We start from the raw sequence: 25,295 nt of genomic DNA, 5'->3' as shown, positions 1-25,295 counted from the left end.
GTGAGTCGCAGAGCCTAGTTTGGAATATGAATAGTAAGTCCTGTGCTTTCTTCCCCACCCCTGCCTTCCACATCACACATATGTCACACATATGTGACATGCAGTCTAGGATATAGTAGGGTGTCAGAATTAGGGCTCTAATATCAGCATCCTCTTAGTTCAGGCTCATGTTAAGAAGAAATGGGATACAAGTCATTGAACATTTAACACAAGATGGTTTTTACTTTGCCCTAACACAGTAAGGACACTCAGCAAAGATAGAGTGTCTTCTCTGGATGTTCTACTCCACTCCCATCTCACCCTTCACCCGTTAGCTATCTCCCTGTGGAGGTGTGTGTGGTCAACAGGATGGGGTAACATGAAGTTCCACTTGTGTGGGCTTCAGAAGTCCAAGCCCAAGGGATGTAGACTCTGCATGGTAGGACTTTTTATGTCTTCAGATGAGTGGGAAGCTGTGTCAGGGAAGCCAGGGCCAGTCATTTAGGCCGATCAGGTTCTAGAGGCAGCTTTGTTTTCTTTTAGCTAAAATCTCTCCTTGTTGTGGGTGAAAGGAAGAAACTGCCTGAGGGACTTGTCTGATCCCATAGGGGATGGGGAATATTCCTGAGGAAAGAAGAATGCAGTTATTCTCAGGAGTAGTAGAAATGACCTGTAAAGGAACTTTATTTTAAGGAAAAAAATAAATCTGTAACTAAAAAGTTTCAGTAAATTTTCAGGATCCAGCCCTCTGTGTTCAAAAAAAAATCCAAGTGGACAAAATATTTTTTCTGACAATTTATCAGTAAGATGAGTACTTTCAACTTAGGTTTTAACTTTTCTTGTTATCCCATCTTTCTCCTGATTTTTACTGCAAGACTTCTTGAAATGGTAACCTGTCGCCTATATACCTTTTCTTTCTCAGAACTCAGTACTTTTTCAATCCCTTATGATTAGGCTTCTATACCTAGCAGTGACATTGCTCTCTCAACCAGTGAGTCACCCAGTGAATTCCTGCTCACAGTATCTATTTGCTTTCTTCCTGTTAACCTCCTAGTCCATTCTGTGTCATTTGACACTACCACTCAACCTTTCCTTCTAGATTCTCTTTGTGGCTTCTGGAATGCTTCATTCTCCTGATCCTCCTCATACTTTCTCTACCTGTTCTTTTTTTGTCTCCTTTGCTAGATCCTTTTCCTCATCACTATAATGTTAACATTTGCCCCAATTTCTGTCCTCAACATTCTCCCCCCTACCTTTCCCTCTCTTCTCTTCTCATCTGTTCTCCTCTCCCCTCCCCTTCCCTCCTCTCCCCTTACTTCTGTCTTCCATTTTCTTTCCTGACATTCTTACTCACCCCCATGTCTCCAACTATCTGCCTAGATGACTCACATATATCTTCAACCCTGACCTCTATACCAAGCATCTAACCAGTATCTCCACGTGCTTATAGAACATGTCACAGTTAATATCTCCAAAATTGAGTTCATCTGTCCCTTTAATACCTTAATTTAAAAAAAAAAACCTCTTTGAGCACTTAAAAAAAACCCAACTCTTTTTGAAGCTCTTTTTCAGTTCTTTAACTCAGATAACCACCCAGTATCTTATGTTTCAAACCTCATTATTTTCTTTGACTTCTTCCTTCATCTCTTTTGATCTAATCACTTACCACATCCTGTTGGTTCTTCCTCCTCATTCTCTTTCATCTGTCCATTCCTTTTCATTCCCTCTGGTCCCACCCTAGTACAGGCCCTCATCATCATCTGAAATTTTGCAATGACTTCCAGTCACTACATTCCTTCCCTTCCTCCCATCCCACCTATCTCTTTCATATTATTATACCAGTTTAATCTTCCTCATGCCTAGTTTTGTTAATGACTGTAGGCTTTTCAAAAGAGAATGTCCTTTTAAGATCCTTATTATTTATAAAATAATTTGGACTTGTTAACCTACCTATTCAAGGCCCTACAGTCTGTCATACTTTTCTCTTCCATTTTTCCATCCTTCTAGCCTTATCTTGAACTACTTACCTTCATGTATTCTCTGTGCCAACCAAACTAAGACAGATAGCCAACACTCAAAGACATTCCTTGTTTTCCCATCACTAAGTTTGTTTTTCCTTCTTCTCTAGCTAGGATGCTCTTTCCCTATCTACTTTTTGAAATTTTATTTGTCCTTGAAAACCCCACTTACTTCATGAAGCTTTTTCCCTGGTATCCCTGATTAATAATTGTCTTTCCATATTCTATTCACCATTTAGGAATCATAGTCTCATAGGTTTGGAGTAGAAAGGCAACATCAGATCCAACCGTCTCATTTTACAGATAAGAAAACTGATACCCAGAGAGTTTAAATCACTTTACAGCTTGTCAGTTTCTCAGCTGAGATTCAAACCCAGGTCTTCCTAATTCCAAGTCCAGTAAATTAACCAGAGATCCTAATGGGCTACTTGTGGGGCTTTAATTGAATCAGCGTTTATTGTAGGGCTTTTATTTGCTAGAGCACCATGCTAAGCATTATACTCTAGGGCTGGTTTCATTAAGCTTCAGGGTCTACTTTATCATGGATCCACATGCCCAGTGAGAAGAAGGATGTTCATAGTTGCCTCTTAATACTCTTCTCACATAACACTTTTTCTGCCTTCACGATGCACTTACTATTATATGTGTATGTGTGCTTTAACCTTCATGTAAGTTCCATAAGGGCAGGGAATCTTGTCTTACCCAATCTTTGTATTTCTTCATTGCTAGCACAATGCTCTGTATTCTATTCTTCAATAAGTGTTTGTTGAATTGGACTTGCCCATAAGTATTAAGATTTAGAATATATATAACATCAATGCCTACACCCCTGTAGCTATAAAGGTTGCAAATTCCTGGTTCTTCCACATGCCTACCCTTGAGCAAGTAGCTACACATCTAGGTCTCATTTTCCTTTTCTGTAAAATAAGGGGATTGGCTAGATGAATTCTAATGCCCCTGTGATCACTTAGCCTTTCTGAGACTGTTTGCTGTCATGTAAAATGGAGATTATGATATTTGTACTGTCTATGTCAGAGGATTGTTGTGAGGATCGGATGGAAATGCTTTGTGACTGGAAAGCATATGAAGCATTAGCTATAATTATCATGTTAGTCTGAAAATTGTAATACCTTTAGGATAGTGGAATAGGGCATCCTCACTTTGTAAAAGCCATTGTTGAAGAGTTTCATAGTATCCAGAAGGTGGTAAGGAGGATGAGTAGGAAAAAAACTCTTCAAGTAGTTCTTCCTTTGAAGAATTTTGCTGTTTTCCTCATTTCTGAGGGAATATAAAGCTCTATAAACAGCTCTTCTTTCCTTATTTTCTTTTTCATTCTTCCCTTTTTATTTCCATGTTTGCCCTCCACTATTTTTCCCCCAAAAGTACATAGTATTTGACAGATGAAGGGACACTGTGGTCTCAGGATTACTTGTCAGAAATCTACTGCATTTCCTCTTCCTCCCGCTCCTCAGCCCTGTACTGATTATGGAATATCTAGAAAAAAAGTACAGATTTTTTTTGCCCCGAGACACGTCTATACCATGTACATTTTGGGATAACAATCCTTTGGCAGCTTACTTATGGCAATGAATTTTAGGGTATGTCTGGATCCTCTTTCTTTTTAGACACCTTGTTTTCCAGAGCTAAGGCACAAGCTGTGCCCTGAGCTTGGCATAACAACAATCCTTTGCATTATGGATGAACTCTGCTACAACTAAATCACGGAACTGATGGTCCCTGAGCTTGGGCAAGCACCAATAGGACCAGACATGAAGCCTTTCGATGAATGGACTTTTTGTTACTAGACAACCTTGCCTCACAGTTGCTGTTGTGCCTCACCACTGTTGCTATACTACACTGATTCTTTGTGTAGTCACAAATATATAAATCAAGGTTTAGCCCCACTGCCTTGGGTCTCCTCGTAGAGGAGGTCCAGACATGTGGGTCTAATTTCTCTGCCCCATAGAATAAAGAAAGCTCTTTGCTTTTAACCTGTGTGAACTCTTTGGTATTTTTGGAGTTAATGGTGGTTGCAAAACCTGTGTGACATTTTGGTCATTTGTTACCAGAGTTGACAGTTATAACCAGGAATAACAGAGTTCAAGCTAGAAGGGACCTTAAGATCAGTTAAACCAATGACACCATTTAACAGATTAAGAAACCAAGGCCTTGAGAAATTAAGTAAATTAACCAGAGATCCTAATGGGCTACTTGTGGGGCTTTAATTGAATCAGCGTTTATTGTAGGGCTTTTATTTGCTAGAGCATCATGCTAAGCATGATACTCTCGGGCTGGTTTCATTAAGCTTCAGGGTCTACTTTATCATGGATCCACATGCCCAGTGAGAAGAAGGATGTTCATAGTTGCCACTTTCCAAAATCTAGAGGAAGAATTGCTTATGATGTGTGTTGTCTCCCAAATGTTGTTTGAGCATTAATTCATTAAGTATATTTTGAGTTTCTGTGCAAGGCCCTTCTTTCCTCAAACTAATTTGCATTTATTTTATATATGTTTATATATGTACATATTGTTTTCCCTGACGTAAATTCCTTGAGTGTTGGAAATTTTGTTCTTGTCTTTGTTATCCAGCACCTTGCACAGTATAGGTAGGCACTTGGCAATTGTTTGATTTATCGATGCTGTTCCTTTCCTCAATAATGCCTTTCAAAAAAATTAAACCTAAATTTTAAAAAGAATGCCTTTCCTCCTCATCTCTGCTGTCTGACTAAATCCCACCTGTCCTTGAAGTTCTGCTTTTTCTTCGAAGCCTTCTCTTGCTTATTCCAGCTCACGTTTGACTCACCCTTAACTGAATTCCTACTAAAGTCAGTGCACATTGTTAAGCGTAATTGTTCTCTAATTGTTTGGTGTGCAATGTTTTTCTCCCCTACCACGTTGTAAGCTTCTTGAGGGGCAGTGACCATGGCTTGTACTATCTTTGAACTTCCATCTATATTTATTAGTATGACAGACATATGGTAGATGATGCAGGTATGTGTGGAGTAAGCTTACACTGGTGGGTGAACTGATTGTTCAGTTTTCAGTGTAACCATTTATACCTTGGGATTTGGCAAACACTACAAATCAAGGCTTAATTTATTATTTCGTTGGTTGTCTAGATTTAACAGTGATGGAGAAAATGTCAATAGTACACATTAAGCTTAAAAGTATGTTTTGCATGCGTTTTTTTTCTTTCTGGAGAGCTGATTATTAAGCAATTAGCAGCACACCACTGATGATGGACGAAGAAACTGTTTACTGTTGACTCTTTTAAGGCTTTAGATTAGGAAAGCTGGCAACACATTTGTATGTTTCTATGAAAATGCTGAGTGACAAAATAAATGTGATCCATCGCCCTTCTTATTAATTGCAGAGTACCCGAGAAGCAGAGATCAAATTAAAAAGTGAAAGCAGAGTTAAACTCTTTGTCTTGGATCCAGATGCCCAGGTGAGAAGTGTGTTTTTGTCTGACATCTTCCAAAACCAGGCAGAGAAATTGCTTATAATATGCATTTTTAAATGGCGCTCTTTACCATTGCCTCATTTTCTTTTTAAGAAGCTTGACTTTACGGGACTTGAACCAGAAGTGAAGCCATTTGAAGAGAAGTTTGGGAAAAGGATTCTCGTCAAATGCAATGATTTGTCTTTTAATTTGCAATGCTGTGTTGCTGAGAATGAGGAAGGACCCACAACAAATGTAATTGCTTTTGAAAATATTTATTTATGTTTTCTTTTTTTGTGTGTGTGGCATCAGAGGCATTCAGATCCTTTCAACATGATAAGCAGTTTTTAGGGCAGTCTAGCCTGGGAATCTCTGTTTCCCTACTCAGAGAAGTTGGGAATGCTTTTCGAACAACCATGTGCACAGATGTAGTCATGGGCATTGTTTAGCCTGCAAGGTCAAGATGGATGTGAATGATAAGACGTTGGTTTTATGTTGGATGCCTTTGATGTTTCACATTTAAGGTTTTATCGGGGCCATGATTTACTTTCTGTGGATCACATAAATAGACCAGGAATAGAGACAAACAGTATTATAGATTTGGTTCCTGTTGTACCTATTGAAATTAAACATTTTTTTCCCACAGTGTAGTCCTGTTATATAATATAAATAACTAAGGAATAGTACACATTTTCAACTTTAGTAGCTTATAGCTAGTATTTTGTTCATTAACCAGTGCTGCCTTTTCACAATTTAGGTAAATAAAGATGGTAACCAATATTTTGTTCCTTCACCTCCAGGTAGAGCCTTTCTTTGTGACCCTCTCACTGTTTGACATAAAGCATAATAGAAAGATTTCTGCTGATTTTCATGTGGATTTGAACCACTTCTCAGTGAGGCAAATGCTACCTGGCCCACCCCAGCATATGGTAAATGGCAGTGGAGATAGTTTACAGAGGATTCAAAATTTCTTTCATGAAGCCATGTTGCAGTATCCAAAGCAGGTATGAGACAAAGAAAGGTATTGCATTAATGTTGTGAATGCCATCTTATTAGGGCAGCTTTAGAGATGGGTGACACTCATTCTTTGTTATATCTGATTTCACTTCAGATCTTACCGCTATAGATATGTGAAAGATTTCACAGTGAAGAACTGTGAATAGGATAGTGGTGTTTAAGAATGGGAATAAAATTAACATTTCCAATATTGAGTCAAAGCATTCTTCATAATGGATTTAGAAATAATGTAATTGACCACTGATAGAAGAGGGACAAATTGTCTTGAGGGAAAGGAAGAAGAAAGAGGCCTTACTTATTTCTTCTTTCTTAGTTTAGAGCAGAAGTGGAGATCCTTGGGCCTTCAGGCCACCTGTGGCCTTCTAGGTCCTCTAGTGCGGCCCTTTGACTGAATCCAAACTTTACAGAACAAATCCCCTTAATAAAAGGATTTGTTCTGTAAAACTTGGACTCAGTCAAAAGGCTGCACCCCAGGACCTAGGGAGACTACATGTGGCCTCAAGGACACCGATTCTCCACCCCTGGTTTAGAGCTTTCTTTTTATTTTCTCTCCTTCCAAACTTATAAGTGTTTTCTTTAATTAGTATAAACTTTCCGTTTGTTACCCAGTTTGACATGCTGATAGTTCTTTTTCTTATTTTTATATAATTTTTAATTTATGGAATAAAACAAGCACTTTCATAATACAGTATAATAAGATGATTTCACATGAAGCTGCAAATCTATTACATATACCTTGTTATTCATTTTAAATATATATGTATATATGTATATATATACATATATATATATATATAAAATCATTCTATACATACTTCTATCAGTTCTTTCTCTGGATGCAGTTAGTGTCTTCCTTTATATGTCCTTTGTAGTTAATTTGGATGTTAATAATAGTCAAAATGACTTACACAAAGTTGTTCTTAAAAACAGTATTGCTTGTTGCTATGTACAGTGTTCTTTTGGTTCTGCTCATTTCACTTTTCATTGTTTTGTGCAAGTCTATCCATGTTTTTCTAAAATCATCGAGCTCATCATTTCTTTCTTTCTTTTTTTTTTTTGTTGGGTGATGGGGGTTAAGTGACTTGTCCAGGGTCACACAGCTAGTAAGTGTTATGTGTCTAAGGCCAGATTTGAACTCAGGTCCTTCTGAATCCAGGGCTGGTGCTCTATCCAATGCACCACCTTGCTTCCCCTGCCCCCCCCGCTCATCATTTCTTAAAGCAAGTAGTATTCTATTACACTCATATGCTACAACTTGTTCAGCCATTAATAATTGGAATGTGTACGTGCATATACTTTGTGTAATGTTGTGAGTTATATTTATTGAAAAGAATGATGTTTCTACTACAGGGAATATTCTCAGTCACGTGTCCCCATCCTGATATATTTCTTGTGGCTAGAATTGAAAAAGTTCTCCAGGGCAGCATCACGCATTGTGCTGAGCCATACATGAAAAGTTCAGACTCATCTAAGGTAGGAAACATCTTACGCTTTGTGATGAGAAAAAGGTGAAGAAAAGCTGAAGCTTTTGCTTATTTTAAGTTTATGGTACTAATGCCCAAAAACACCCAGTTGGAGCCATTGTTTGCATTCTAGTTCAATCCAATATGTATTTATTGTGCCATGCACTTTGTTAGATACTGGGAATATCAAGACAAAATGAAAAGGAGGCCTTACCCTCGGGGAGCTTACATTTTACTGAAGTGTTCTCCAGCGTGTAATATTTCCAACTTTGTGTTTCAGATTGGTAATAAAAGGAGGGGGGTGTGTGTGTGTGTGTGTGTGTGTGTGTGTGTGTGTGTGTGTAAAATACCAAATCCTACTGGTCCTACTCTAAAAGGCATTTGCAAAGATAAGACTTTATCAGCCAAATTTTTTTTAATTAGATTTTTTTTTAAAAAAAGCTTTATTCACTTCCACATAGGTAGTTATTTTGCTATTTCATTCTGTTTTTTGGCTTTTCAATTTTATTTTAATGAATCTCTTAAACTTAGTTATTTTGGAAGACCGCATATTTAATTTGCAAATTTTGACAAGTAGCTGTGATTTAGCCTGAGCGTGTGAATTGATATCAAATAGCAATACAATAAACAGCATAGTAAAATCAGAGTATTGACTCTGGAGTCAGGAAACCTACATTCAAATCCCACCTTTGGAATTTAGTATCTTTGTGACAGGGATCAAGTCACTTAGTGTCTCTGGCTTAGTGTTCTCATCTGTAATATGAGGCTAATAACACTTGTACTGCTTACCCCCTAGACTTGTAGTAGAAAGTACTTTGTCAATCTTAACAAACGTGAGTTATTGTTACTAAGAAAGAAACGAGTATTTGGGGCATCCTGTGAAATCATGTTTTAGCTCTTTTGACTCTCAGTCAATTGATCAGTAAACATTCATGTGCCAGACGCTATCCTAAGGACTAAGGATACTAACTGAGGCAAAAGACAGTCCCTGCCCTTAAGGAGCTTACAATTGAATGGAAGCCATAACATGTGAATAAATATATACAAATCAAGCTGTATACAGGATAAATAGGAAATGGTTAACAGAGGGAAAAGCACTGGAATTAAGAGAGGTTAGGGAAGGCTTCCTATAGAAAATGAGATTTTTTTGGGGGACTTAAAGGAAGCCAGGGAGGTCAGTAATTGGAGCAGAAGAGGGAGAGCATTCCAGACATGAGGGACAGCCAGAGAAAATGCCTGGAGCAGAGAGATTGATTTTCTTGTTTGTGGAAAAACCAAGGGGCCACTGTCACTGGATGGAAGAGTACATGTTGGGGAGTAATGAGTAAGAAGACTGGAAAGGTAGGAGGGGCTAGATTATGAAGGGCTTTGAATGCCAAACAGAGCATTTTATATTTGCTCCTGGAGGCAATAGGAAGCCACTGGAATTTATTGGGTAGGAGGGTGACATGAACAGACCTTTCTTTTAGGAAAATCACTTTAGTTGAACGGAGTTGAGTTAATGTGGCCCAAGATGCTAGCTTTTTTTGAAATTGAATATGTATGTACATCTTGGTTTGTTATTTGAGAGAAAACTGAGTTGTGACAGAGCCCCAGGAGAAATAAAACAGATATGTGTTCCCTCAAAGGGAAAGAACGTCAAGGGATTTCCCACCCTAGCTTCTGCCACTGACCTAGAATAGCTTCTTTGCAGACTGGAGCAGGGTGGGTTAAAGAGCAGCATAGTAGTGGGTCTGCACCAGTAGCTGAAAGGTAAGCGATAACCTCAACATATATCATATACTTGGGAAGTCCCTATGGACTTATCATAGAATCTTAGAAATGGCTCTCCTAAAACCCCATCTCTCAATGGAAATTCTGCCTCCCAGAAAGGTTGTGGTTTGCACGAGGTTCCACGAGCCACATCTCTTGACTGCCAGACTACTGCACTTTCTGTCCCAAAATCCTGACTGTTTCAGTGGGATAGTGTAGGTTATATGATCTCCTGGCTTGCCAGAAGAGCAACAATATTATTCAATTTTTATTTGATTTGGATAAGAGGAAGCATGAAAGATGACCAGCACATTGTGTAAGAAGCTTGTCAGAATCAGCAGGTAGAGACCTGGGGAAAATCTCAGCTCAGATTTGAGGTATTTAATAGGAGGCTTCTTGGTGCTCGTGGTCACCCACTCTGGTGCTGTTTCCTCAGGCACAGTATTTCCAACAGCAAACCTTTTTGGCTGATTAGAGTAAAAGTTAATCACTAGAGGGACTTTTAAAAAGGGTGAAACCTTAGAATGATACATTCTTTTATGTTCTGATTAATAATCTATGGGTGTGAAAGATCAAACATACTGTTTACTCTGTTTATGTGATTTGTGTCCAAGGCCTAAGTAAAATTCAGTTTTCTGTCAACTTGCCATGTTCTTTCTTCTAAAGAGAGCAATATTTTTTTTTTTTTACGGGAGAGGGAAGAATCAGCACCTGTGGTTTCACAGGTAAGGGAATTCCTGGTATGGACACTCCTTCCACCAATAAAGCTGAGCAGTTTGTTTGTATAAAACTTATGTAGAGTTGCCTGGGGATAGTGAAAAGTTATGTAACCTGTCCATGGTCACATAGCTAGTATGTATCTGAAGTAGGACTCAAACCCGGGTCTTCCTGATTCCAAGGTCATTCACGTTGTGCTGCTGCTTATAGGACTGTTTACTGTAGAAGTGATGTCTTTTCCCCTAGTTAAGTTTTACATTGAAAGCTTTTCAGGGTATGACAAATGTCCTACTTGACTTTTTCTTTTTCTTCACTTGCCATGGAATGCGAACTCCACTAATGAAACAGGAGCCAGTATATGCTGAAATAATTTTCCTTGTAGGCCCATAAATCTTATTGCAGAGCAGCGGTCAGGGAACAGCATTCACCTGATAAGAATGGAAGCCTTGGGTAAAAGCTGCCATGGGGAGAGAAGCTTTATGACTCCCAGGGTTTCACTGAATGCATGTTATATAGAAAAGCTTAAGCATTAAGCTGCCCCATGGGAATGATTGGTTAAAAAAAAAAAGTGTAGACAGATATCTTTGCTGCACACAATTAGAGGTTTAATAAATGCCCTTTGATTTTTCTTTTCTTTTTCTTCTTAATGTTTTGTATACAGCCCCTCATCTTGGCAAAAGAAATTAGAACTCTCTAGAACATTAATTGCAGTTCTGTGAGTCTATGCTAGTCTTTACTTTCCTCATGAGGACAGTTTCCAATATGTGAGTTTTTTTAATTTTTATTTTGGATTTCTGGGCTGAAAGTGACCTTAGGGATTATCTAGTTCAGTTGCTTCATTTTGCAAATGCCCAGAGAGATTAAAGAGACTTTTTAAAAAAATCAGCAACACACTAAATCAAGTCCTGATTTGTGGTGTTTGCTGATTTTTTGAGGTGTAAATGCCTTCTTTGGAAATGTAACAAATCAGCTCTTGCAAACTGGTTTGAGCTAGGTCCAGCATACTCCCAGATTTTTCCCATCTAACACCTTTGGAAAAGGCCTGTGGTTACAGAGTGTATAAATCTTTCCACATTCTGCCATTTATAAAGAAGTGAATTTCTTTTCAGGTTTGTGGTGCTATTCCTAGAGTTCAGAAAATAAATCTTCGCTATTTGCTGTTTTGAAATGCTCCTTTGCAATGCAATTCTTTTCTCTCTGTATCTGTGACACAGCCCATGTTGTGCTACCATTTTCTTACCTCCTGACTCTATTTTGGTCTCCTGCAGGTTGCCCAGAAGGTGCTGAAAAATGCTAAACAGGCATGCCAAAGACTAGGACAATACAGGATGCCATTTGCTTGGGCAGCAAGGTAAGGTTAATGCCTATAAAAGATTTCATTGGCCAGCTCTTATCTGTCTTTAGTAACATTTTCACTTCATCTTGATGCAGTTATCTAGGGTGCTTGTATTTGAGTCAAAATGTTTTCTGATATTACAGTTCAAAGTTGAAACTTTGTGATGCAGTGGAAAAGGTATGGAATTTGGAGTCAGAGGACCCAGGTTTTAAATTTGATTCTGGTGGCGCAGTAGATAGCGTGCTGGGCATAGAGTCGGGAAGACCTGAGTTCAAATGTGGCCTCAGATACTTACTAGCTGTGTGACCCTGGGCAAGTCACTTAACTCTGTTTGCCTCAGTTTTCTTCATCTGTCAAATGAGCTAGAGAAAGAAATGACAAACCACTACCAGTATCTTTGCCAAGAAAACCCCAAGTGGGGTCAGGAAGAATCGTACCCTGAAACAACTGACCGACAACTTATTAGCTATGTGACTTTGAGCAAGTCACTTAATCCTTCTAGGTCTCAATTTTCTCATCTGTAAACTATAGGGGGTTAGGCTAGATGACCTTTTAAGTTCCCTTCTGCACTAAATCTGTGATCCTATTAGTTTTAGGAAAGTACTGTATTTCCATCTTGGCATTGAGATTATCTCTTGGCCAGCATGCATTTGTGGGCCATTGTTTGATAACAGAAGAAGTCCTGCTGGTATTGAGTGATGACTGGAAGAGTGAAGGGAACGTAGAATGTAAGAGTGTCTTGAACAGGAAAGCAAGGGGACTGGGAATCAGTTATGGGAGGGCTGCAGCTAATCCCCATTGTGGTCATCCGTACCATAAGGAGTTGGCTGCACATTGTTTTATAAACACAAACCATTCACTGTCATCCTGGAGTTTCCTATATATAAATGAAGCTACTATTGGTCCTTCTATATCAATCTACCACATCCTGACATAATTAAATTCTTATTGGTTACGCTAGCAGAATAATAATGGTTCTTCATTTGAAACTAGTGTTCAATGGCTGTATTTGTTTTGGCTTGCCATAACCCATTTTAAAGCTTGCTGCATTGATTTTTCAGAACATTGTTCAAAGATTCCTCTGGAAACCTTGACAAAAATGCTAGATTTTCTGCACTCTACAGACAAGACAGCAATAAACTATCAAATGAAGACATGCTTAAGTTACTAGCAGATTTTCGAAAGTGAGTTCAAACTCATATTTATTTTCTCGTCTTAGAGGGGGGAAAAGCAATTGTTAATGGTTGAACATGGGTATCACAAGAGACATTGGCACAACAGCAGGAGAAAAGGATTGCTTCTTGTCTCCACATTCCTCTACAATTTTGACCCTAATTTCCATCTTAATACATTAATGTTTATATAGCATTCCCACCCAGAGAAGAAGTGTAAGGTATAATACTATATGAAATTTTTTCTTCTACCCTATCCTCCCTTTTATTCTCTCTCTTGTTCTTATTCTCCCTCCCTTTCCTTGCATAGGTAGGTGGTGCCAGTATTCTGGGGGGCCTTGAATACTGGTCAAGAGAGCCTAAGCCTCACTCAGTGGGATAAAGAATATTGAGCAGAGGAATAACATGACCATATTTATGCATAAAGAAAATTATTCTGGCAGTGGTCTTTAAAATGGATAAAGCAAGTAGATATGGGAAGACCTCTCAGAGAGCATTTTACAATAGGCTAAAAATAGTACATACATAGATTTATTTGCCTGCTTCTTTAAGCGTTACAAAGTGCTTTTCTCTCAACAGTCCTGTAAGACAGTTGGATAGGTATGAATCAAATCAATCAATAAACATTAGGGATACAAAGAAAGAAAAGAATGTGTTCCCTACTCAAAGAGTTTACATTCTAACTATGGAGACATCATTTTTATAAATAGTTTTGCCTTAAAAAGGTGGGGCAAAGAGCATTTAGTTAGGAGGCACAGTGAATAGAGTACTTGTCCTAAAATCAGGAGGACCTCAGTTCAAATCCAGCCTCAGACACTTACTAGCTGTGTGACCTGACTGAGCAAGTCATTTATCCACAATGTATAAATGAATGAATAAATAAATAAATACATAGTTATATACAAAATATGTAACAGTAGTTGGAAGATAACCTTAGGGGGAAAGGCATCTAGGGAGACTGGGCAAAGACTCCTGCAGGCATCGCATGGCAGTAGTAATGGCTTTCCCACTGAAGAGTACTATTGACATTTACATAGCTAGATCCAAACCTGTGTAATTTGCCTTTATAGGTTTGTGATGTTATCATCAAATCCTTACCCAGCGCTCCCATCCTGTCTTAATCCTATAGAAAACCGGATAGCTCCTAAGCAGCCGTCTCCATAATAAGAATTTTTCCATGAAATATTAACTAACCCTAATTCCGTGTTATTGACTTGCGGAACTGAGAACACCTCTGTGTTCGCATGTAAAATACTATCTGCATTTGCATGCATTCGTGAACATTATATCCATAATGAAGTTTTCTGATACATATATTCAGTGATCAGTTGAGACAAAAGAAAGGGCTCAAGTTACCTCAGGTGGTTTAAATTTGTATCTTCTATTTTCTCTCTTTTTTAAACAATAGCTTCTAAAGAGTATATTTCCTTTTAGGACAGCTATGCAATTTGCTTTAAAAAAAAAGTGCAAGTAACCAGTTTGCTACTTTCCTGAGCTGTGGGTCTGTACAGGAAATAGAAGAAGAGAAAGAGGCTGAAAAAACAAATGAACAAAAATATAGAACGTGCTTTGAATAGTTTCAGAGTTGCTTTTCCCCTTCTGTATTGGGTCAGCCAGGATGTGTGGTTAGTGGGAGTGTAGAAAATACTATTTTTCCTTAGAAAGGAGTTGCATCTGTGTGACCCCAGGACCAGGGCTGCAAAAACAGCCTTTTTTTTTTAACTTGTAATTAGGTCGCTTATGCCCCAGACAGGTAGTTTATTGCAAGTGTGTTCAGACAATGCAATGTTAACATGTAATTTTACTTTGTAGGATTAGTTAGGATTTTTGAGTGCCCGGTTGTCGGCATCAGAAAGGTAGGAGTACCTACTATTGAGATAGAAGATGGGGCCCAGTCCTGGGGAAATATATGTCCTTTGATGATAATAGCCTACTTTATGCTTATGCTGTTTTTACGTTGCTTTTGAAATATCTAGGAGTTCAAAACAACACCAGCGCTTCTTTTGCATAACTTATGTCTAACAAAACACGTTTGAAAAGCTAGTCCATAAAATTGGGAAATGGGGCAGGTAGGTGGTGCAGTGGATAGAGCACCGGCCCTGAAGTCAGGAGGATCTGAGTTCAAATGTGGCCTCAGACCAAACACTTGACACTTACTAGCTGTGTGACCTTGGACAAGTCACTTAAGCCCAATTGCCTAAAACAAAACAAAAAAAAACAAAATTGGGAAATAGGCCCCAAATTTGGACTTTTTCAAATATGTTTTGTATACAAAGAGTAGCTGTACAAACTGAAAGCTAATTTTTTTAAGCTTTTATAGAAATATTATTTCTCTCTCTGTTTCTCACTCTCTCCCTCCTTCTCCTTCTCCCTCTCCTTCGCTGTCTGTATTTATACAAGGTCCCATACCAACACGAATAACTTAGATTTTACATAGTTCCAAAGCACTTAAGTGATTACTCATTTCTAGCAATGGCAACTATCTAAAACAGAGCCAGAAATGCAGAAGTAAAGCTGAAAAGGCCCCAGATGTAAAGGAAAATGCCAAAATACCTGTCACAAGGCCTACACAGTGGAAGGAGCTTTTGTTCACCCTTGAGTCTATTGACTTAGATTCCTAAGTAATGTAAAACAGGACACGCTCACATTGGCGAGAGGAAACAGAAGAGATTCTACTACCATGGCCACACCCCTCATTTAGAACCTCATCCCTTCTCCTCTGGACCTTTGCCTGAGCTTCCTAATGTCTCTCCCCTCTCTACTCCTTTCTTCTCACAGTTATCCAAGTAATCCCCAAAGCATAGGTCTCTCCAGAAGCTCTCCAGTGACTGAGACAGAAACTCTCTTGTCTGATGTTTAAAGCCCTTCCTACCTGGCTGCATTCTGTCTCCCAAGTAGATTACCCTGTTACTCCCCTTCTTGAACTCTTTGCTCCGGCCCAGCTGGCTAAGAAAATACCATCTGGTTGTTGGGCTTTTTAAACAACAGACTTGTTCCATTTTCCATCTCTGTAGCTTTACCTACAAGCCCCGCCCCCACCCCATACCTTGAAAACAGCCTCACCTCACTGTCTTGTTAGAATGACTAGTTTTCTTCAAGCATCACCTCTTACACAAGGCCTTTCCTGTTTGCCCTAGCTGCTAGTACCTTCTCTTTGAATTTACCTTGTGTTACCTTGTATTTCCTATATTTATATTTATTATATATAGGAAATACCTGTATTTCCTATACATATTCCTATATGTATTACTACATATATTCCCTATGAAATATATATATATATATAAAACATGTATAAAGTATGTTATAATATAACATATAAATATGTTGTATATAACATGTATGCTATATGATAATATATAATATGTTATATAAAATATATAACACAAGACATGTTCTTTCCTTTATACACACACACACACACACACACACACACACACACATGTTGTTCCTATTTGTTTGTGTATATGTTTTTCCTCTCAGAACATAATTTCTTTCAGGGTAGGGATCATTTCATTTTTGTCTTTGTATTCAAATTGATTAGCACAGTTCCTGGCACAGAACAGCCATTTACTAAATTCTTGTTGATTAATCTGGTTTATGAATCAGGGAAGTATGTCACATATTTTAGGAAGCTACATATAAAATGGTGAAAATAAAAATATCAGTGTTTAAAGGGCTTCGGCATGTCTGGGGAATTCACTTGTCATTCTCTGATAATGCCAGTTAAGTCAGATGTTAATAGGCTTGTAATTCTTTTCTCACGATCATTGCAAAAGTAGATGAGTAGTTTTGATTCTAAATTGATAATTTTCCTTATGTGTCCATATATTCTTTTCAGGGTCAGCTTTGGAATTCACCTTTTAAATTTTGCATTTTCTCTTATTCTCTTCTATAGGCCTGAGAAGATGGCCAAATTACCTGTTATTTTAGGCAACCTAGACATTACAATCGATAATGTTTCTTCAGACTTTCCTAGTAAGTATACATTCTGTGTCATAACTGGACGCTTTTTGGGTCAGTTGGTTTTCACTTCAATTTTGTTTGTTCTTAATATATTTTCAGATTATGTTAATTCATCATACATTCCCATGAAACAGTTTGAACACAGTACCAAAACCCTAGTCACGTTTGAAATAGAGGAGTTTGTTCCCTGCATACCAAAACACACTCAGCCTTTCACCATCTACAATAATCACCTTTATGTTTATCCCAAGTCCTTGAAATATGACAGTCAAAAGTCTTTTGCAAAGGTGAGTGAAAAGATACTGCTACTGGATTCTCATTGTGGATTCCAAAGTTGCTTTTCAGATTTGGGCTTCCTTGTAGTCTTTCTTCTTAACAGATATGACATCTGATTCCCTGTGTTTGTTGTTGTTGTTCTGTTGTAGGCCAGGAATATTGCAATTTGCATTGAGTTCAGAGATTCAGATGAAGAGGATTCTCAGCCCCTTAAGGTTTGTTTTCTTAAATATACTCGATCATATGGAGGGACTTGAATGCTCATTCATTCTAACTTTCTCATTAAAGATGAAGTAGTTGAGGCCCGGGGAAATTCACTATTTCACACAGCTGATAAATGAATAAGATGAGGTTCCTAATAATAAGATGGGTTCTTGGATCTCAAATCTGGTACTCTTTGTTTCACCATACCACATAATAATAGTTGGTTTTTTTTCCTTCAAAATTCCTTTATAAATAAAAAGAGAAAGAGAACCCCAGACCAATTTTTTTGCCAATAAACATCAAGACAAAAATGTTAAATAAAATGTTAATGAAGAAACCACAGAAATATCTCCAAAAATTATCCATTATATAATAATATTTCATCACATTCATATATCATAATCGTAATTCATAATTTGTATCATCAGCCATTTCCCAGTTGTTTCCTCACACCAACCCTATGGACTGTGGTAGTATGAGGATCATTATCTTTTTGCGGATAAGGAAAATAAGGCTCAGGTTAAATGAGTTGCCCAGGTTATGTAGCTAGTTTCGGATGCAGGATTCAAATCTAAATCCTTTTTCTACTGGATTCAGTTCCAGTTTTCTGTCTTACATAGCACGCTTTGGGAAGGGTCTCTTGAGGCAAGAAAGAAAGGGGTGGTGCTGAAGAAATAAGGGAGGGGTTCTGTAGTGTCTTCACCACTCATCCTTGGAAGACCTGGAGTGGGAAGAAATGGGAGGGGGAAGGGTACACTGGTAAGGGAAGTGTTGAGAAGGATCCTTGACCCCAAGATACTGGAGCCTCATTTTTAAAAGACAACATGAAGAATTTTTGGTTTTTACGACACGCGCGTGTGCACACACACACACACACACACACGCGCGCGCGCGCAATGCTCCCTTTCCTTTACCCATCTTAGGTGAAGGTTGTCATCAAAGCCCAGGCAGTCATGTGGCATGATATGGCCCATCAGCCGGCTAGTATCCACTTAGTATGGAGTTGGGAATGCTCTATTATGAATGAAGCAAGGCTTTCTGAACTGAAGTGCAATCATGAAAAATGCCAGAGGCTTTGAGGAGAATTACTCTCCAGTTTTGCCCCAGACACTGTGTGAAGAAAATATATATTATTACATGTTTTTGATATCCATATAATTACATAATTTAATCTGTTTTGATAGGAGTTCCTCCATGGGAGGATACATACAAATAAAACACATACCCATATGTGTATATATGTGCATATATATTTATATTTTAATGTGTACATACACATAGATAATAAAAGTAAATATTGGGAAGTAAAAATAAAAGCAAAACTGGCTCATTTCAAATGTAGCTCATTTTTAGGTGGCTAGGAGGCACAGTGGATAGAGCACTAGACTTGGAGTCAGAAGATCTGAGTTCAAATGTAGCTTCAGACACATACTAGCCATGTGACACCGGATAAGTTGTTCAACCTCAGTTTCCTCATCTGCAAAATGGGGATAATAATAACTCTTCCTCTCCACCTGCCATCCTGAGGTAGTCATAAGGATCAAATGAGATAGTATTTGTAAAGTGCTTTGCAAACCTTAAAAGCACTATTTAAATGCTAGTTAGCTAAAAACATTTATGTGTAACTCACTATTTCCCTTTATCTAATGGTGAGCATCTTTTGTGGGTGCTTAATTAGCTTTACTCAATATGAACCAACAAAATAAATAGTTATGTCACTCCATATTAATGATTAGTAATAGCTTAATTAATATCATTAAGTATGAACATTGTTAATGGTATTATAATATTAATTATTACTAGTATTAATAATAGCAAAATAAATTATTGGTGAGAAGAGGATTATGTCACTCATTTAATTATGTCACTGTTTCGAATTTCTTTTTTAAGGACACCTATTTCTTTTTTTTTTTCCTTTTTTGGTGAGGCAGTCGGGGTTAAGTGACTTGCCCAGGGTCACACAGCTAGTAAGTGTCAAGTGTTTGAAGTGACATTTAAACTCAGGTCCTCCTGACTCCAAGGCCAGAGCTCTTTTCACTGCGCCACCTAGCTGCCCCTCCCCTATTTCTGTAGGGAATAATTCACATTCCCTCTGCCTTAAAACAATGTTTGAAAAAGTTGGATCTTTGTTTCAAAATGTATTTCCTGTCTTTACTCTTTTAGTGCATCTATGGCAGACCTGGTGGGCCAGTATTTACGCGAAGCTCTTCTGCTGCTGTTTTACATCATCACCAAAACCCAGAACTTTATGACGAAGTAAGGGATGTTTGTAAGATTAAAATGGATTTAGCTAGTTTAGGCATTTCTCTTCATTGCCCACTTGGGAAAAAGTGACTCCAAGGGTCAGGGTGCCCTGACTGAATTAAATGCTTAAGTTTCTGAAATTCATGTGTCAGTTATCTTCACCTCAGAACTATGCTCATGTTGGAGTTACTCTGATTTGGGCAGGGATGGGAGAGATATCCAGATGATGTCTGATTTAATCAGGTTTAGAGAGATCCCACAGGGGAACTCCCTCTACCAAAGCAGATCTTTAGTTTTTAGCTTTAGAGATTTCCTCCTCTTGCTCTGAGAGATGAAGTAATTTACCCAGAGTTATATGGCTATTGCATGTCAAAGGTGCTTGAGGCCAGGGCTTTCTCTCTCTGAGACCTATCCACTAGTCCTCACTACTTTTCATTATTATAATTAGAATACCTTGAATTAAAATGATTGGAAAATTTCTGTTAAAAACCACATGTTCCACCAAGTTCTTTTTCGCCATTCCTTGATGTAACTTTGACTGTGTAAAGCAACTGTGGTGTATGCTGCTTTTTTTTTTATTTAAATATCAATCTGTTCATTAATCATTCAACATTTATTAAGCAGCCTACTCTGTGCCGAGCACTATGCAGATATCTTTCTAAGCAAAGGTTATTGGTTAACTCCCTACTTATTTCTACTTTGGGGCTGAAGGAGTATTTACTTCTCTTCCCGCCCAGTCCGAGGTCTTTGAATGGAAGTGTTAAACATGGAGGCGGAGAATAAGTGCTTTGGGTGACATGCATGTTGTGCCACTGTGCTGGCCAGGAATTTTTGTCGATTGTTTGGGGGGGAATCAGTAGCACTGGCATTCTCTTTCTTGCGTTTTCAGATTAAAATAGAACTGCCCACACAGCTCCACGAAAAACACCATTTGTTGTTCACGTTCTACCATGTCAGCTGTGATAATTCCAGTAAAGGGAGCACGAAAAAGAAAGATGTTGTTGAAACACAAGGTTTGGTCTAACAGCGTCTTATTTTAGTCATTTTAAGTTTGCTTCTCAGATCATTTTCTTGTTTTACTTGGAAACTATTTTGTTGCTGACTAAAAACATTTTTTTTGTATAGTGTTTTAATATTTGTGGTGTGCAGAGGTGGCTCACCTAGTCTTTTGCTAACATTTTGCAAACTGCAATTTTAAATTCTTAATCTAAAAAGAGCAAAACACCTATTAAAATGCCTTTATAGGCCCATGTTCAGGAGTCTCATTCTACTATGATTTATAAATCTTTTGCTCTAAAGGGAAGATTGATTCCCTGTTGCCAGTGGAAAAATTTTTAAAAATTCTTTCCTCTTGCATTCAATACCCCACTTTTCCCTTGTACACACACACTATTCTCAGACTGAACCACTTGCCTTCCCCTATACTAATCCTATACCATTTGGCCTCCATACCTTTGTCCATATGGTCTTTGTATCTGGCATATCTATGCCTTTTCTGCATGCTGAAACCTTACATGTCCTTTAAAGTCCAGCTTAGATGCTAACTCTTTTATGAATATGGCCATCCTTGGTCCCCACAGTCAGTAATGATCCCCCCCCATCTGAGCTTGCCTGGCATTTGTTTATACCCTGCTTACGTACTTACCTTGTATATTTATTATTATAATTATATGTGTATATATGATGACCTCCTGCTAGATTGTGAGTTCCATGAGGGCAGGGATTTTGTCTTATTTAATCTATGTATCTCTCTTAACGCCTGGCATGGTGCTCTGTTTGTAGTAATCACTTAATATCTCCAAACTGGATTCTTTACAGGCCAAGCACCTTTGCATAACAACTTTTCATTTGAAACTGATCTTTCCTCCTTTTCTTCCAGTTGGATATTCTTGGCTTCCACTCCTGAAAGACGGAAGGGTGGTAACCAGTGAGCAGCACATTCCTGTATCGGCTAATCTTCCATCTGGCTACCTTGGCTACCAAGAGCTTGGAATGGGCAAGGTATAAAATCCCTAGGGATTTTTTTTCCCCTGTATTTCATCAGAGCATGTCAAAGACCACACAGTGCACTTGAGACAGGAGGGAGCAGCATTTCATTTTCAATTATTCATATTACAGAAGGATAGGAGAAGAAGCACACAATGCTGATAATGTTAATGCCATCTCTGGTCTTGGCCAGTATTATCTTCGGAATGTTTTAGGCTAGCTGTCCCAGGGGAGCCTTTGCAGTGAAACAGAGATAATCTGTCTTACTCAGTGTTTGTCCGTTCCTGGATATGCAGTGGCCTCTTTGTGAAAGGGCCATGCCCAAAAGCCGAGAACCACTTAGAGCCACTCACGATCATTAGGATTTTTAGCCCTGGCTTCAGATAAGCAATATGAAGAAACTTCTGTTCTGTGTCTCTCTGTGCTTTTCTAATTCAGCAAAGCTTGAATGTTTCACAAATCCTTTTAATAAGTTTAATTGTCTTCCCCTCCCACCCTTAAGTTCTCCATTTATTGCTAATAGACCTCTAAGTGTGTGTACTATTTCAGCTGTTTTCAAATGGTCCTTTGAGTTCTCTTTTTTATTGTTTTTGCATTTGGCCATAGCTAATTGGAACTCTCTGGTACTCCAGATTATATCCCTAGGATGAAAGTAAATGATATTTTTTTTCAGGGAGGCAGTAGTGACAGGATAAATAGAGTGTTGACTTTAGAATCAGGAAGACCTGAATTTAGCTCCTGCCCTCAAACACTAATTGTCTAATTGTGGATGAGTATTGAACTTCTATGAACCTTATTTTTCCTATCTGTAAAATGGGGATAGTAATTGCTATGCTAACTTCCTCACAGTGTTATTCTCAGATTCAGTTGAGATAACATATGTAAAGTGCTTTCAAACATAGTTACTACATATAGGTTAGTTATTGTTATTATTATAGTTTATAAACAAGGAAATTTAAATTATAGATGTTAAATAAAGTTTTAGATATTTAAATGACTTATTTGCAGAGACAGACATATTTACTCCCCAAATATTCAGTCTTCTCCAGTATGCTAAATTATAGTTAAGTTACAAATAGTGTGGGGATTGTATTTATTCTCAACCCAGCATTAAAATAACATTGCCAGCTAACAGGCTAAATACAAGAGTGATTTGGAAAGGGTGGAATGAGTACCATATTTTAAGTCAGACTTGTTGAAACCCCAATTTGAAACAGAGTCTGTTCTAAGAAAGAGGCAAATGAAATTAGGGTGTTTGTGTCACCATTTTAATTTCTCTCAAGCTAGCTTGACATACATTGCGTGGGAGTTCAGTCCAAAACTGGACCGCTCAAAGGGGCCCCGTTGAAAACTGGCTCAGTTTGGGGGTTGAGGGTACAGGGTTATATGCCCTTCGAAGAGTAGGTGTCCCCAAGGGATGCCAATCAACTCTGGAGGGCGGGGTAAGGTCCATTACAGAGGTCACTTAATCCTGATCAGTGAGACATCAATTTCCACCTCATTTATCTTGAAAATAGGGAGGAATCACCGTTTTCTCAGACCTTTCTGGGCAACGCAGTGAGCAGGGATAGACCCATTTAGATTAGATCTTAATGTCTTTCTAAAGAACTGAACTTTTTTTAAGAAGGGGGGATGAGGAAGCTCTGAGTCTCCAAGATAATGGTTACTAAGAAAAATCATTTTTCGCAGACTTAGGTTTTGTTTTCATTCCCATTCTGCTAGTTCCCAGTTTGTCCTTCTGAATGAGTCACCTTCTTGAAGCCTTTTTATGTTGTCTAAAGATCTTCTTCAGATCCAAAATTCTATGTTTTTATCATTATTTTCTCTTCCTGAAAGCACCCCCCCCCACTCCCTACCCAAACTGTGATGTAGCATAAATAAGGGAACTGAGCTGTGTTGATATTTTGTGTTTTCCATATTCATTCAGCATCATGGGCCAGAAATTAAATGGGTAGATGGAGGCAAGCCGCTGTTGAGAGTTTCAACGCATCTAGTTTCTACTGTGTATACTCAGGTAAATGATATTCCATTCATAACAAATGGAAGAGCTGTGTAGCTAAAGTCACATGTTTTTCTGGAAAACAAAATCCTACTTTTTACTCTACTTTATAAATACTGCATTAAGCTTGTGTTTATTTGTTCTTTTAGTAGAGCTAAGTAAAAAAAAATACGCTATGGTTTTAAATCAGCTCTGGATAAATCTGGATAGAAATAAAGTGTACAGATAAAAAGAAAACTTCCCTTTTTTTGAGATATCTTAGAGCAATTTAATGTGGTTGGTGGTCGTTCTTATTTATCATTTTCACAGTGTCGTAAAGTATTATTGATCATACATGCTTTAAGAATGGACATGTTTGTTTCTCTTCCTAAAAATGAAAAAAAGGTAGTTGCATTTCTCTTAGCATCAAGCATCAAGTAGAACAATTGGGCTCTTCAGCTAAATATTTTGACTCGTTTCTGAAAATTTCATTACCTTGATGAATTTTTTTGTCTTCTCTCCTAGGATCAGCACTTACATAATTTTTTCCAGTACTGCCAGAAAACAGAATCTGGAGCTCAGGCCTTAGGGAATGATCTTGTAAAATATCTTAAGGTATTAAAAGACTTTCTCTTTAGAGAATATATTTTTTAAAATAAGTTTGTTTTGGGGTGTGTTCTTGTCTGGACGTAAAATAATATTCTTTTACTGGAGAGCTCAGTAAGGGTTCTTTTTAAGGGAAGAGAAACCGACTTGAAGGTCTTTGTATGTTATGATAATAATTCACATTTATTATCCTGGATTTTTCAGAATGATGATGTTAGGAGTGACAGATGTTACTCCCGACTTCATCCCCATTCCATCTCTAACATCTTCCATACTTTTCACACATGCCCCTCTCGTCTTTCATACGATCATCCTTCTTAATCAGTCAATATTTATTGAGTGCCCATTCTGTTTTGAGGACTGTCTTAGCAGGGCATCATTCCTGCCTTTGAGAAGCTAATCATTTAATAGAGGGAGAAAAGGCAAGTACTAGTAGAAATGTAAGCCAAAACACAAAGTTATGCTGCCTTGAAGAATGTCTCCAGGTTTCGTTGTCAAACAAAATACAATGACTGGATGGATCACTGGTCAGATCCAGTAAATTTTTTCATTTTTAGAAAATTTTCATAATATACATATATCTCAAGATCATTTCTGAGACAGGATATGGGAAGTCTTTCTCTCATGTCCCATGATTATCTGCCATCTGATTATCTGCCTTTGCTGTTTTCCCTCTTTCAATAAAAATTCATATTCTTATAGGGATTCCAATTTGATACCTCATCTACTCTGTTTTCCTATAATTTCCATCCAATGGAAAGATGAGTAATCATGGCTTTATATAAGTGTTTATGGGGGCTGCTAGAATCATTGGAGGAGCTAGAGCCAGGCCAAATTAGTCTAGGAAGGCTCAGTCCATGAAGTAAATCTAGAGTGGTGTTTGGAAAGAGAGGACGTTTACATGATTTGTTGGGCAAGAGTTGAGGGGGCCCAGCATGTGGTTTGCAAAGAACAGTGAAGTGATTTGCTTGACTTGGCCAGAAGAGAGTGAATTGGGTTTTCTCAAATTTATGCCTTCCCAATAACATCTCTTTTGCTTTTCCATATTCTTCATGTTAGTAATTTTTAAAAATTTCTTCCCAACCTTTCTTAAAGCATATCTTAATTCTAGTGTAAGCTCCTCTTCTGTTTCTTTAATT

At 38.0% G+C, this 25,295-nt stretch overlaps 1 protein-coding gene across 19 annotated transcripts in view; it reads left to right on the top strand.

The window, feature by feature from the left end:
* DOCK9 (dedicator of cytokinesis 9) overlaps nucleotides 1-25,295 on the top strand; it is a 357,948-nt gene that overhangs the window by 217,263 nt on the left and 115,390 nt on the right. For 18 of the 19 annotated variants that reach the window (XM_078147288.1, XM_078147287.1, XM_020963989.2 and 15 more), the window contains exons 10-23: nucleotides 5,371-5,445; nucleotides 5,554-5,694; nucleotides 6,240-6,443; nucleotides 7,807-7,929; nucleotides 11,657-11,739; nucleotides 12,786-12,908; nucleotides 16,795-16,874; nucleotides 16,962-17,149; nucleotides 17,288-17,353; nucleotides 19,506-19,598; nucleotides 20,476-20,599; nucleotides 21,466-21,587; nucleotides 23,500-23,586; nucleotides 24,076-24,165. In XM_078147288.1, the coding sequence (XP_078003414.1) occupies nucleotides 5,371-5,445; nucleotides 5,554-5,694; nucleotides 6,240-6,443; nucleotides 7,807-7,929; nucleotides 11,657-11,739; nucleotides 12,786-12,908; nucleotides 16,795-16,874; nucleotides 16,962-17,149; nucleotides 17,288-17,353; nucleotides 19,506-19,598; nucleotides 20,476-20,599; nucleotides 21,466-21,587; nucleotides 23,500-23,586; nucleotides 24,076-24,165 (1,599 nt within the window). The remainder of the gene's footprint in view (nucleotides 1-5,370; nucleotides 5,446-5,553; nucleotides 5,695-6,239; nucleotides 6,444-7,806; nucleotides 7,930-11,656; nucleotides 11,740-12,785; nucleotides 12,909-16,794; nucleotides 16,875-16,961; nucleotides 17,150-17,287; nucleotides 17,354-19,505; nucleotides 19,599-20,475; nucleotides 20,600-21,465; nucleotides 21,588-23,499; nucleotides 23,587-24,075; nucleotides 24,166-25,295) is intronic. The other variant, XM_078147282.1, reaches the window with a different exon arrangement.

This window comes from Phascolarctos cinereus, unplaced genomic scaffold (genome assembly GCF_003287225.1).
Source record: "Phascolarctos cinereus isolate Bilbo 61053 unplaced genomic scaffold, phaCin_HiC Scaffold_7;HRSCAF=346, whole genome shotgun sequence".
Lineage (NCBI taxonomy): Eukaryota > Metazoa > Chordata > Mammalia > Diprotodontia > Phascolarctidae > Phascolarctos > Phascolarctos cinereus.
Note: the sequence above shows the minus strand (reverse complement) of the source record. Positions and strands in the feature narration are given on the sequence as shown.